Source organism: Olea europaea, unplaced genomic scaffold (assembly GCF_002742605.1).
Source record: "Olea europaea var. sylvestris unplaced genomic scaffold, O_europaea_v1 scaffold537, whole genome shotgun sequence".
In the NCBI taxonomy this organism is placed as follows: Eukaryota; Viridiplantae; Streptophyta; class Magnoliopsida; order Lamiales; family Oleaceae; genus Olea; species Olea europaea.
In genome coordinates this window covers 687961-703053 of record NW_019263695.1, presented here as the reverse complement: position 1 = coordinate 703053, position 15093 = coordinate 687961, and the positions used below count along the sequence as shown (strand labels likewise).

General features: G+C 35.6%; 1 protein-coding gene across 1 annotated transcript; it reads right to left on the bottom strand.

Moving 5' to 3' along the window:
* Positions 1–7810: 7810 nt before the first annotated feature.
* On the bottom strand, positions 7811–8504 carry LOC111388912. The gene is made up of 3 exons (XM_023013734.1): positions 8176–8504; positions 7983–8088; positions 7811–7822 (listed from the first exon to the last, which is right to left on the bottom strand). Exons 1-3 carry the CDS (start codon positions 8502–8504, stop codon positions 7811–7813), a joined length of 447 nt encoding a protein of 148 aa, XP_022869502.1.
* Between the last annotated feature and the right edge of the window lie 6589 nt (positions 8505–15093).

The following is a 15093-nucleotide window of genomic DNA, read 5'->3' as shown; positions in this document are numbered from 1 at the left end:
ATGTATGTGTGTGTGTGTATATATATATATATATATATGTATATATATATATATATATATATATATATATAAAAGAGTTTTGCAATTTTTACTTAGGGTTGCAAATATGATTAAGAATTTTGAAAATACCGCCTCAAGCCCGGGAGAAAAAATATCAGTAGGGGCCTGATGCTTTCATTTTTTTCTTTCTTCTACTACTTAACCAAGTTGTTAGCTCAATCTAGGTAAGTTATCTTTATTCAATATTTTCTTTAAATTATCCTAAATTAGTAAAAACTAAATATTATTGACCTATTTCGACATGGGTTGTGCACTTTGAGACAAAAATTGAATTTGAAGCTTGAACATAACTTCAATGTGCGATGACACACACAAACTTTCTGCCTTCAAAAGCCCTTTTCATGAATTGACCTTTTGGACCCTTATTTCGAGCATATCAAAAGAATGTAAGCATGTATCCTACCTCCGTTGACTCTGTGTCATTGATTAATGCAGATTCAAGCATTTGTCACACTCAATTAGAGATTAATATTGATGTTATCACATACGTTACAAAACCTATTGTTATCATGTGATTTGCATTACCTCTTGATATCATTACTATGCTTTATACTTGGCATGGAGCATAGGAATGCTCATTTGGCATGCGTTGTTCATTATCATTTATCATCCATGTTGAATATTTGAATTATTGATCATGAGTGTGAGTTCCTTTTATAGTTATAGATATACACACTTGTTGAGGCTCCCGGACGGCCACTCTAGATGGCTAATGTTAAGAGCTAAGGGTCTGAATTGGTGTACAAAAATATCTAAAGTGAGCCCATGGCCTAGAAAGGTATGTCCAGCACCATATTATTAAGCCAAGCCTATTCGGTAATTTGTGAGTGCAGTTTTTTGAGTCTTATCAATTAGAATGAACCAACGGGCACTGGCCATAGCATGTACAATCGAATTAGCATCCACTTGCCTATCTCTAATGGGTCTATTCTTGGCAGTTGAATGCGATGGAACCACAGGTAATGGTGGCAAAGCGGAATTACTCATATTCTCTGAACCCAATTGAGTAGTATTCTTTAATATGGACCCAAACCAAATTGCAAAGGTATAGTATCAAACTGAATCTCTACCATGGTACTAAATATGTGCTTTTTTCTTCACAAATTTCGTCCAACCTTACAAATGTATAATTGGGACCTCTTCCGCTCCTTCAGTTCGGACACCCTTCTAAACCCTCGAGACTTCACCTCATCCAGAGAACGTATACATTTGTATCAAGAGTACTTAACAAAATGAGATTTTTCTTTAAATCTGGAATATGTCGAATGTGATTAAGTGTTCTATATGTTCATTCACCAACTTCAATCTGACTCTACCAATACCAACTATTCGACAAAGTTCATTGTTATCCATGACAATGACACCTTGTGTCACCGTTTCATAAGTTTCAAGCAAATTTCAATTGGGACACGGGGAACGCACAAGCTGTAACCCGAATCCACTCCCCATTTGGTTTGGACTCCATGTTTTGGTGGTTTGAGGGTTTGATGCCCTGCTCAGATTTGGGAGGATTCTCTAGTTTTAAATTTTTAGTTTTGGATTCGAGCTATTTTAGTCTGGTTAATACTTGACTACTTTTGAGTGTTTTTTTTCTTTTTTTTTTTTTGGTGTTTGTCACATTTTTAAATATTCGTCACTTTTTTGAGTGTTTCGTCCTTTTTTTCTTTTTTCTTTTTTGTCTTTTTTGTGTTTGTCACATTTTTAAATATTCGTCACATTTTTGAGTGTTTTTCACCCTTTTTGAATTTCTGTCACTTTTTTAAAATTTTATGCCCTATTTGACCCATATTCTTTTAAAAATATATATTTTTAAACAGTAATTTGATATCATTTCAATTGCATATTTTTCAATAAAATAATATTAAGCGCAAATTCAAACTTTTCTTTATTTTTTAACCACACGTTACCCATCAATACACTATTTAAAAATACATTTTTATGAAAATAATGTAGCTCAAACAAAGGCTTAGAATTGAATTGAAACTATTTTGGTTTGGTTAATACTTAATTGTACCATAGAAAAGTGACATATTAGTGTTTTGTTACTTTTTCGTGTATTTGCCATTTTTCTAAATTCTTGTAACTTGTTTTTAGTGAATCATTTTTTGAATTTCTGTCATTCATTTTTTAGTGTTCGTCACTTTTTTATGTTACTTTTACTTTTATTGTTTACTACTTTTACTTTTAAAATTTTCGCCATTTCTTTTTTATAAAAGTAACATCGTGTGTTTCTTTGAAGCTGAACTTTAAAAAGTCATGTTTAGTATTTAGTGGTTGATTACGTTCAATTAGAACTATTGTGATCTAGTTAATATTTGATAATTTTCTCAAGTGGGTAACTTTTTTGTCACTTTTTTGAATTTATGTCACTTTTTTTAATAATTGTCATTTTTTGAATCTTTTTTTTTTTCAATTTTTAGTGTTCGCCGTTTTTTTTTTTTAATTTCTATCATTTTTTTTACTGTTTATCACTTTTTTTTTATTTCTTGTCACTTTTTTGAAATTTCTATAACTTTTTTAAGTAAAAAAATTACATTTTTTTAATTAAAAAGCAACACTTCACTTTAAAAAGGTGACATCGCATCACTTAATTTTACACAACATTTTTCATTTTTTTTTCTATCACTTTTTTAAGGGACAAACATTATTTTTTAATAAAAAAGTGAACACTTCTTTTTCATTAAAAATGTGACACAAAAATTGGAAAAAAAGTGACATTATTTCACTTTTTTATTAAAAAGTGACACTTAAAATTTTAATAGTATTTTTTACTTTTAAAATACATTATATATGATTTTTCAAATGACCATTAATTCAAGGGAAACATACATAAATACAATATTTTAAATATACAATTTCATTTCTAACAAACTTACAAAAATATTTCAAAAGTCAGGTTATAATTATTATTTTTGAGAAAATATATACCATTCCTCTCTTCTCTCTCTAGTTGTTTCATTTTCCTACAGAATACCCTCTCTCTACTTTCTCTCCTTAAGGTTTTTTCATTATTCCAGCAAACGGATCTAGAGGTGGTGGAAATTCCTGAGACATCGTCCTCGACTGGCACTCCATCCATCATTTACCTCTCTAAACTCTCTCTATGGAACACATGGTTGCAATTACAAAACTATCTAATTTCCCCATCTTCATCTTCACTGGCTCCCAGCAGAAAATTGCGATAATTCAAAACTAAAACTCTTTTCTTAATGGCTACTGTACTATATGAACGGGGATTTGGACTAGAGATGGAGATAATCCTTCTAAGAATATAATTATTTGGATTTGTCGATGATGGCAATCTCTTCAACCGACGTCGATTTGTACAAACCAAGACGAATGATGGCCCCAATTATTAAGAATCTCACTTGGCTTAATATGTTGAACAAGTATGGTTAAAGCCTTCTGTAGTCTTATGATATTATATTGTATCCCATCACTCAATTTTCGAATAGTGGCATTAAGGAAGGCAAGTACGATTGTGGTGGTGGAGAAGGGGAAAGAAGTGCTTTGTTTTTTCCCTTTCTTTTTCTTTCTATGAAGAAATTATTAAAGCAAATAGGCAAGCAGCCTGCACAGTCGTTTTAATAAATAAATAAATAATTCTAAATATTAGTATGTACAGATCGGTGCCTCTAGGCGCACAAAAAGGTTTTTACAATCTGACATGGCAAGAAATTTAAAAAAAAAAAAGGATAAAAAATGTTTGAATGGAAACCGGGCAACCCTTGGCTTCTTACATTTCTCCCCCAATTTCAAAACCCTTCCCAACTCTCCATTACCGTGTTCACCTTCCTCCATTAAAGACGGGGAGACTACACCGTCAAAATCATCTCCAGCTCCGACCATCTTCAAAATAGGTGAAGAAGAAGAAGAGTCCACTGTGAAACCGAAGATTTGTGAATATCTAAAATGTTCGAACGTTGCCGATCTTTGGTCATAGGATGAAATCTCTATGACAGCCATGAAGTCACCGAACTCAAACGAAGCAAAATTGCAGAAAATCTTTTGTCAAAATAATGGAAGAAATTAAAATGGTAGTTTTTGTTTCTGTAATTAAAAGTTGAAGAAGAAACGGGATTGGTTAAAGAAATCAAATATGCTGTAGAAGTGTAATTTGATGGATTGACATATTCAAATTCGAAGAAGAAAAGAGAATAACAGATGCAACCCAGGTTTATTGTTGTCGAATTCAAACATGTTGTGGAACTGATTTCAATCTGATTTCTTTGAGCACTCTTTTAAATGGTTATTCTATATATATTTCATTTGGCCGAAGGTGCAGCATCAATTATCTTGCCGTTGACAAAGAGGGAATGGAATGGGAATACACCTGAGAAAATAAATCAGTTTTACTTATCAGTTTCTCCAATACAGTAAAAAAGAATTTTTTCCTTCCATCTGCTAAAATAGTGAAATCTTCCAAAATTATCAAAGGTTCAACAAAGAAACAATACTCACAGTCGACACTGGAAATTGGTAAGTGTAAATACGTATTTTTAATTTTGTTTTAGGTTTGAATCTTTAAATCATTTTTTGACAAAGGCAGATGAATTTTACAGTATTTAAACACAGATTTATAATTTTTTTATAGCAAAAACAACAAAAAAATTCATCTCTGTATGCATATATTTTACAGAAAAAATTTATAAGTGTCTGTAAAATAAATATTTAAACATTATTTCGTTGAAAAAAGGAAAAAAATAAAAAATTCGAGCGTAAATTTCAGATGAAACGGACGAAAAAAATTGGGCAAAATGTTTCCAGCCGGCCCAGTTGTCCTGGCCGGCTGGAAACATCCGGCCCAGCCATTTTTTTTCCCTCCCCTCCCCTTTCAGATTTTAGAATTTATTTGTTCATTAATATATGTTTATTGAAATAAATATTAATGAATATTTAAATACTAATTGAAATAAATATTTTTGAAACAATTAAAATAATCAATGAATTATTTAAAGTATTAAATTAAATTAAATATGAAATGAACAATTTAAAAAATTATATATTAATTCCTTATTTTTAATTTGTGGCAGTTATGGCATTAGCATGTGTCCCAATTTGTTACTTTGGTGAATTTCAAATGAATGAAAATACTCAATGGGAATGGAAATGGACGAGTGAAGGAGATGGGGTTAAAGCAATTTTTATAACAAGGAGTACATCGTTCGCAGAAATGTACAGTGATATACAAAACATGCTTAACGTCGATCCCTCTCAGTACGATATGGAATTGGGATTTTTGTTTCATAAGCATTCAACAATTTCAATTCCACCTATGAAAGTTACTTCTGAAGTGGAAATGAAACATCTAATTAAATTGAACCAAGGTCGGAAGTCGACTCCTATTTGCGTAACTTTATTGGGGAAGAATGTCCACGAGGGTGAACACGAAGTTTCAAATGAAGAGAATCGTAATGTAAATGATGTTTGGAATACAATTCAGATTGTTCGTGAAGATGATGTGGTTATTCCCGAGACCACTGCTGCTCACCATGATCACACTATTACGTACAGAATTTCATCGATAGTTGAAGACAACGAGAATGAAAATGTATTTACAAACGAGGATTTGATTGCTTTATCTCGTAGGAGACATGAGTCGGGTGGGAGCTCACAGGCCGGACCGAGTACACGGTCCTCTAATTGTTCGCGTGTAGTTCCCGATGATGAAGATGTATATGTCAAGCAACAATTCGAATCAAAGAAAGAATTGCAAGAAGCTGTGCACCGGATTGCTTTAAAACATAACTTCGAGTTTAAAATGAAGAAATCAAACAAGTCGACGTACACAATTATCTGCGTTGACGACAGTTGCCATTGGCGTTTGCGAGCGACTAAGATGGACACGAATGAGTTCTTTGTAGTCCGTAAGTATGCACGGGAACATACTTGCGAAGTGGGTATTCGTCGAAATGATCATAGGCAGGCCCGATCATGGTTCATTGGTCGAGAAATAATGCACAAGTTTCAGGATCCACGAACGATCTACAGACCTTCGGACATCATTAATGATGTTCGACGAGAGTACGGGATGGTCATGAGCTATCAGAAAGTTTGGAAGGCTAAAGAATGTGCATTGGAGGATTTGATGGGTTCGACTAAGGAGAGTTATGCTAAATTAGTCAGATATTTCATTGTTTAAGTGTTTATTTCTTTGTTATTTTAAATTTTAATTATCTAATTTCAATTGTTTATTTATATGTAATTAATTATTTAATTGAATTGTTTATTTTTCTGTTCATTTAATATTTAATATATTATCTAAATTATGATTATTTTTATTTACATTGGTCAGGTATTGCTATAACATGGGAAGAATTAATACTGGGTCGGCATTTTTTATTAAGAAGGATGACGAAAATCGCTTCAAATATTTCTTTATGGCCCTTGGACAATGTGTTCGAGAATTTCGAAATGCAATGCGACCCCTAATCTTAGTCGACGGTACAACCCTTAAGACGAGATATGGGGGCAAGTTGATTATTGCAACATGCCAAGATGCGAACATCCAAATTTATCCTCTTGCGTTCGGTATAGTCGACGGAGAAAATGATGTAGCAATGAGTTGGTTTTTCATGAAGTTGAGGGAAGTAATTGGAGATGTAGAAAATCTTGCATTCGTAACCGATCGAGGGCAGTCAATAATAAATGGTATCGTCGAAATCTTCCCCGAGGCACATCATGGTTATTGTATATACCATATACAGGGAAACTTGAAGACCAGGTATCGAGGCAATGGCGTCGTTGCGTTGTTTAGGAGAGCTGCAGAGGCTTACAGTTTTGAAAAGTTTGATAAGTTCATGGTCGAAATAGACAGTAAATCGCATGCTGCATGGGAGTATCTAACAGAGATGGGGATTGAACATTGGGCACGATCACATTTTCCAGGACGTCGATACAACATGATGACGTCGAACAATGCGAAGTCGCTTAACGCTTTAATCAAGAAAAATCGAGAGTTACCAATTCTCGCAATGATTGAGAACATTCGTGACAAGCTACAACAGTGATTTCATGATCGACGTGAGGAATCACAGAGTTGTGCAAGTGTGCTAACCCCGGCTCAAGAAGATAAACTCTTCAAGACTCTAGATGTGGCAAGAAAGGTATATGTAGAGCCACTGGATCAATTTCGCTTCTCCGTGAGATGTGCACATAATTTCGGATACATTGTGGACTTGAATGATAACACGTACACGTGTAGACGGTTTCAGTTGGAGAGTTTTCCGTGTACACATGCAGTGGCAGTGGCTATGCATAGAGGATTACCAACACACACCTTATGCAGTGTGTATTACATGACTGATTATTGGAGAGCAGCATATGCGGAAACAATATTTCCTGTACCAAATGAAGTCAAGTGGGAAGTGCCCGACCACATTCTCCCACTGAATAACTTGTTGCCACCAGCAGTTGGACCACGTACTCCTGGACGTACACGTACGTCTAAAATACCATCTACCGGAGAGTTTCCCCAGCCTCGTAAGTGCGGTAGATGCGGTGCAACAGGGCATACTAGAAGATATTGTACAAGTCAGATTCCTCTACATGACAATGTAACGGATGTGTAATTTTAATAACTATGGGCAATGTAATTATTTATAACATTGACGTTAATTATTTATCCATATTATTTATGTGAATTATTAGATTTAGTATTTTTTTTCAAACATTTCATTCATTACATTCATTTGTTATGCATATTATTTATGTTAATTATTTGAAATCGAAACTTTTTCTAGACACTGCATTATACGGTAGGCTGCATTGTAAAATAAATATATAAATATTACATAAATAATCAACATTTTACAATTTTTCCGTAATTACAAATAAATGAATGAACTGTACAATGTTTAAATAAATGTAAAAATATGTACAATTATTTACGGATCCCCATTAAATTCAAATAAATCATATGCTAGTTTATTTCTCCAATTTTGTATCCATGCCTGGTTGATTGCATCAACCTTATGTGCCACACTCAAAAATTCTATGTACTTGATGACGAACATGCCGTAATCACCCCTACAATTAAACAATGTTGTATTAGCACATCGAAAATTAGTTAGAACCTAAGATATAAATGAAAAAAAGAAAATTATAAACACTTACGATATTTGCTGCCTCGTCGTCGTCGTGTTCTGCACGGTGGCCAATCTGTCTTGTACAGTGATGTTCGCTTGTCTAGCCATCATGGGAACGATCACAGACACCGACTCTAGATTTTGCTCGAGCTGGCCTTGTGTCAGGCATGAATGATCGGGGTCGTACACATACATCGTGGAGTCGGCGAATACGATTTCCACTGCAATGTAGTGATGATTCACACATACTGGTACGTACATATGCGTACAACCATCCCATGGCTTCCCACCGACACTCGGCCACATCCCTACGACCCATTCCATCATATATTCTGGCACCGTGTACTCGCTACCCATAGCCTGAAACGACTAGTACTCAATGTCAACGGCACGGATGAACTCGGTGTTCAATATGAGTCTGCCAGGAATGTTGAACGATTTTGGATGTCTTTCAGCACGATCTTGTAGCAAATCCATACTCAAGTCGATGTGCTACATCAAGAAACACCAATAAAGAAAGGAGTTAATCTATGAATTTCATTCAAAAAATTAATTTTGAACATACATAATAAATAACAATATTTTCATTTCACTTACATCGTCGGCGAGCCAAGCCCCCGCAGTGGTGATGTCGTGGAACCACTTGTAAGCATTTGAGATCGTTTTCTCAGCAATCGTGCGGCTGGCCCTGAAAAAATTAAGAACAGAATTTTTAGTTATATGAAGTATCAGCGTCTGCGTCTGCGTACTATAGTAATTACATAAAATACAAAACTTACCCAGGCTGCAGTGCTCTTCACTCTATCTCAAAGGCTTTCCACTTGGCGTGGTCCACCTCCCTGAATAAATTCGGGTGCGTCCCGTCGACGAACCTTCTCCTCTTCGCCTCCGCGGTAAAGGGAGAAAGAACGTACTGTGATGGCACCCTTGGCCTCTTGTCGACCACCCACTCCACCACGTCAACAGTCATCGTCCTCTCCTCATGCGTCTCGGGAATCTCCATCTCCCCAGCCATTTGGACGACCCCCTCGCCCGCTATCGGGACCACCTCCTCCGACACAAAGATCACGGCCGGCGAGTCTGGCGTCTTCTCGGGTACCATCTCCACCTCCGGTACCCTCTCCTCCTCCGGTGCCCCCTCGACATCCCCGGGTATCCCGTGCACGGGTACCACCTCCAGCTCCAGTACCCTATCCTCCTCTGGTGCCCCCTCGGCATCCCCGGGTATCCCCTACACGGGTACCACCTCCACCTCCACCTCTGATGCCCCCTCGACGTCCTCGGGTATCCCCTGCACGGGCACCCCCACCTCCTCGGGTATCCCCTCTGCATCGGGTGCCGTCATCTCGGGTACCACCTCCACCTCCATCTCCGATACCCTCTCCTCCTCGGGTACCCCCTCCACGTCCTCAGGTATATCCTGCACGGACACCCCCTCCACCACAGGTATCCTCTCACGCTCCTTCATCCCCATCGTGTCATCTAAAAATGAATCAAATGCAGCAACTGATGGCCACGATGAGTCAACATACCCCATCTGACCCCCTCCCCCCTGATAACCACCGACCCCTCTGTTACCCCCTCCGTCCCGATAACCGCCAGTCCCTCCGTCTCGATAGCCACCAGTCCCTCCGTCAGCCCCTCCGTCCCGATAGTGACATGTCCCTCCGCTACCTCCTCCATCTCGATAATCGCTCGTCCCACGTAGGCCTGCTATGTCACCCCGTATCGCTGCAACCTCTGCATGGAGGTCTCCTAACCCAGCTCGTAACATCGCGACATCATATCGTAACTGTGCCATGTCCCCGAACTCAGCTCGTAGTGTCACGACATTATCCCGTAACTCTGCCATGTCTCCTCTCATCTCCATCAGGAGTTCGAACAAATCAATCGTCGAAGCACGGGGATTAGGTGCAGGAGGCGATACTGGACGGCCCTCCTGAAAAAATAACTATTACAAATGAATAACCTAACAAATAAAATAAAATGACAATCAAAGAATTATTTTTAAGTAACATACTCTATCTCAATCAACGCTGGACTCAGGCATCTGAACCTCCGGCGTAGCTGGATGTGATCTTCTCAGCGGAGGTGACATCCTCGCTAGACGTGCTCTCCTTGGTGGAGGTGATATCCTCAACGGAGGTAGTACTGAACGATCCTTCTGAAAAAATAAATATTACAAGTGAAGCAGTTAATTATAAGATCGAAGCGATATTCAACAAATCCTGCACAGTGACATACCCTATCTCGATCCATCCTGGACTCAGGCATCTGATCGTCATGCGCAGTACGAAGAGACAATTCGCGAATATAAAACTGACTCTCCTCCTCGATCGACGGTGCCAATTCAGTGAGAACTTCAAGCTGTCATTTTGATATGTCACAGTTAATGACTATCTATTCAGATTGTAAAAGGACGTACAACATAAATAGCAATTGTATAATACGTACCTCAGGATCGTCGAGGAGAGCCGATAACTGTCTGGCAAGCGGCTTGTCTTGTGCTCGCCAGTGATGCATCCGAGGATAGCATGTCTCTCCTCTCCTCGCATACCGACTGGTCAAGATGGGGACAGTCTCGTACACCCATATCTGAAATAATTACAATTATTATGTATAGAATTCAATAAAAAAGTGTAGGTACATTAACTTAAACATATACCTGCAGCGCCAACGGCAGTCCATATACATCGTACTTGCGCTCGGGCTTATCCCCCTTTGGCATTGAAAACCCCCTCCTAAACACGCGTAATGTATCAAGAAAACATCTCCAACCCCATGGGTAGTTGTTGAAGGCATCAATATCATCAACAACCTCCAAATGAAAAATGTCAATCGATGTCTTCTTGTGATGACACCGGAGTATGCTCTCGATGATAAGCACCAATCCTAACTTCAACCTATCAGACATCCGATCACATCTCCTTAATGCATCTCCTAGCTGCACTAGAGTAACCGTCGTCTGTCCATGAAAATATTCGTTCAACAGCCTCTTGTTCCTCGGAACACAGGCCCTTGCCTCTGCATCGTCCGTACATCGCAATCCAGTAACGAGGGCAAACTCAAATATAGAGAACGTGGCTACCTTGCCCCCAAGATCAAAATGGAGGGCGTCTCCGTCAACTGGCTTCAGCAAGCGACATAACAGGGCATCCAGCAGTTGCCCAGACCACTGTACATCACGCAACGAATACAATGGCCATAAGCATGATCGACGTAATATATCTGCGTGATCGTCGTCCAGCAAATCTAATACCAAAGCGAAGCTGGTAAAGTTACAATTCGAGGTAACTTTACCAGGGATCTGTCTGACAACTTCGTCCAGATGATATTCCATCCTGCAAAATTTCAAATATTAGAACCTTATGCAAATGATGTTCGATAAACAAAAATATTAAAAAAATATACTAACACATACCAGATGCAATAACCAATCGATAACGGAATAAACAAAATGAACGTAAATTACTATTTTCCATATACTTAATTTGCTAATTTGATCGTTTATTTTAATATTTTAATTGCTTATTTTAATTATTTATCTAACACTAAATTAACTTTTTCATTTTTAATTAATGTTTAAACACTTATTTTAATTCTTTACGCATATCGCTTATTTCATATTTACAAATTTATTTTAATTGCTTCGTAAAAAATTAATGTAATTGACATTTTCATATCCTAATTTAATTGTTTATTTTTATTATTTCACAAATGTTTATATATTTATTTAAATTCTTTATGCATATTACTTATTTAACATGTAATTAATTATTTTAATTATTTTAATAACACTTATTTTGATCATTTATTTTAATATTTTAATTATTTTTCTAACACTTAATTTACTTTTTCATTTTTTATGAATGTTTAAATGCTTATTTTAATTATTTACGCATAATGCTTACTTCATATTTACAAATTTATTTTAATTGCTTTGCAAAATTTACATATTTATTTTAATTGCTTTGCAAAAACTTAATTTGATTAATATTTTAATTTTCAAATTTAATTGCGTATTTTGATAAATGTTTAAATATGTATTTAAATTATATATATATATATGTGTGTGTTATTTAATATTTAATTATTTTACTATCACTTATTTTGATATTTTAATTGCTTATTTTAATTTTTTTTTCTAACAGTTAATTTAGTTATTTTGGTTTTAATGAAGTTTTAAAACTTATTTTTAATTATTTACAAATGTTTAATTATTTAAATTCTTTATATATATCTTATTTAATATTTCATTTTTTAAAATTAATTTAGTAACACTTATTTTTAAATGCTTATTTTAATATTTTATTCTTTAGATATATTAATTATTTAATATTATATTATTTCTTTTAATTTTTTTACTATTACTTAATATAAAATAATTAATTAATCTAAATTAGCAACTAATAAATATTTCGATAAATAATATAACATTTACATCTTATATTTACTAATAATTTTAAATACATAATATACATTCAAATTAAGCAATTCAAATAAATAATTACATATTAGAGAACACAATATAAGTCATTAATAATTATTTAATTAACTTCAATAATTATCGAAAAAAAAAAACACAGCTCAAAATAACGCCCGGCCCAGTCAACTGGATCAATCGGGCCGACCGGCCCAGCTGCCCAGTTGACTGGGCTAAACCCAGTTGCCCAGTTGGGCACCAAGCGCCCAGTCAATTGGGTTGCCCAATTGACTAGGACAGGCGCCCAAACGCCCAGTTAACTGGGCCGTCTGGGCGTCTGGGCGCGCCTAAAACACAGCTCAAAATAACGCCCGGCCCAGTCAACTGGATCAATCGGGCCGACCGGCCCAGCTGCCCAGTTGACTGGGCTAAACCCAGTTGCCCAGTTGGGCACCAAGCGCCCAGTCAATTGGGTTGCCCAATTGACTAGGACAGGCGCCCAAACGCCCAGTTAACTGGGCCGTCTGGGCGTCTGGGCGCGCCTAGACGGCGTGCCCAGCTCTCTAGGCGCCATTTCCGGTCGAGGAGATCGCCGGAAAACTCCATTTTCGGCGATCTCCACTCCTTCCCAAGCAATAACAACCCAAATTCCACATTTACACAAGAATTTCTCAACAAATACATATAAAATCATACTTTATTCCAAGAATAAAAATATAAACAAGATTTTTTTTTTGTATAAATTTCTTACCTTCTTCAGAGTCAACTGGCCAACTGGGTCTCCTGTTTTTCCTTATTTGTCGATGGCTGGGTCGACTGTGCTACAGTACTTTCCTTCTCAGCTTCTGTGTTTTTTCCTTGCCAGTGAGGGGTAAAATTGGGTTTGTCCTCATTTTTTTTTGTTTTAACTGTTTTAAATAATTTTGCCTTTTTTTTTTTCACTGGTCAAAGGCCATTTTGAAAAAAGTGGCCGGGTCAACCGGCTGTTGGCCACTAATTCCTCCTTTTTTGGGTCTTCTACTTGGGTTCGTTTTGGCCCGATTTTATTTAATTTTAACTTCCATCTCAGCATTTTCCCTTCCACCTCAGATTTTTCTCATTTTCTGTAAAACATTTGTCATCCCCTTTCGGTATGCCCAACATTTTCCTGTATCGATAGATGAGGGGGACTAATACCAATTGAAGATGGGCCCCTTTGACAAAATTGATCATCAAATTACTTGTGACTTATTAATTATGTAATTTGTATTTATTATGTGATTGTAACCATTAAAATAATTAAATCAGTGATTGTGACCAATGAATTGCATGATTTGTGAGTAATAAACAATTAATGACTTATTAATTGAGATTTATGATTTAATATGTAATCATAATTCATAGATTGAGTGGTATATTACTGCAATTTTTTGTGATTTGTGATCAAGTGTGTGACTATGACCAATAAATTATTTAGTATGTGATAGCAACATGTTTAATTTATATTATAGGTCATAAATTTTATTAGAGGTCACACATGACTTAAATATAATTGTAATTCATAAATTGTGTGGTATGTGACTTGACCTCGTGTGATTTATGACTTTGTATGTAACTGTTATCAATAAATTGTATGGCATGAGGTTGTGATATGTTTAAATTCACTTTTAGGTTACAATATTTATTAAAGTTTCGTATGACTTAATATGTAATTGTGTAATATGTGACTACGGCCTTGTGTGATTTATGATTTAGTTTGTAATTGTGATCAATAAATTGTATGATTTTTGACTACAAACTATTTAATTTCAGTTATAGGTCATAACATTTATTCAAGGTCACATACTACTTAATATATAATTGTGTGGTATGTGACTGCAACCTTGTGTGAGTTGTGACTTAGTGTGACAGTGACCAATAAATTATATAAAGTGATTGTGACCTGTTTAAATTCAATTATGCCACGTCTTTTTTTTAGAGGTCACAAATGTGATCACCAAATTTTTAAAATTTTTTAACAATTTTGTTAATTTTGAAACTATATTTTCAAACATTTGAAAAAAAAATTCATAAATACAAATGTTTAAGAAATCTTTCTCTTACACCTTGCACTTTCTCTCTCTTTCTTGCGCCTCACATTTTATCTTTCTAAAATCATGATTTTTTATTTTTTTTTTCCAAAATTAGTTGTCGAATTTTGTGACCTATAATTTAATTAAACACGTTACAATTAAATTAACAAATAATTTGTGGTCACGTTCACATGTCGATAACAAATCATACAAGGTTACAGTTACATAGACACAATTGTAGGTCAAAATAACATATAATTTATAGTTACAATTACATACGAGCCACAAATACAGAATGTCACAGTCACAAAAAATAAAACCTGGGTCATAATTGTAAATTTAGTCACAAATTACACATTTTATTGGTCACAACCAATTTATCGGTCACAAATTTTTAAGTTAATTGATTATAACTTGTTTATCAATTACAAATTAATTGATCAAAATTTATTTCACTCTCACATGCTATCAA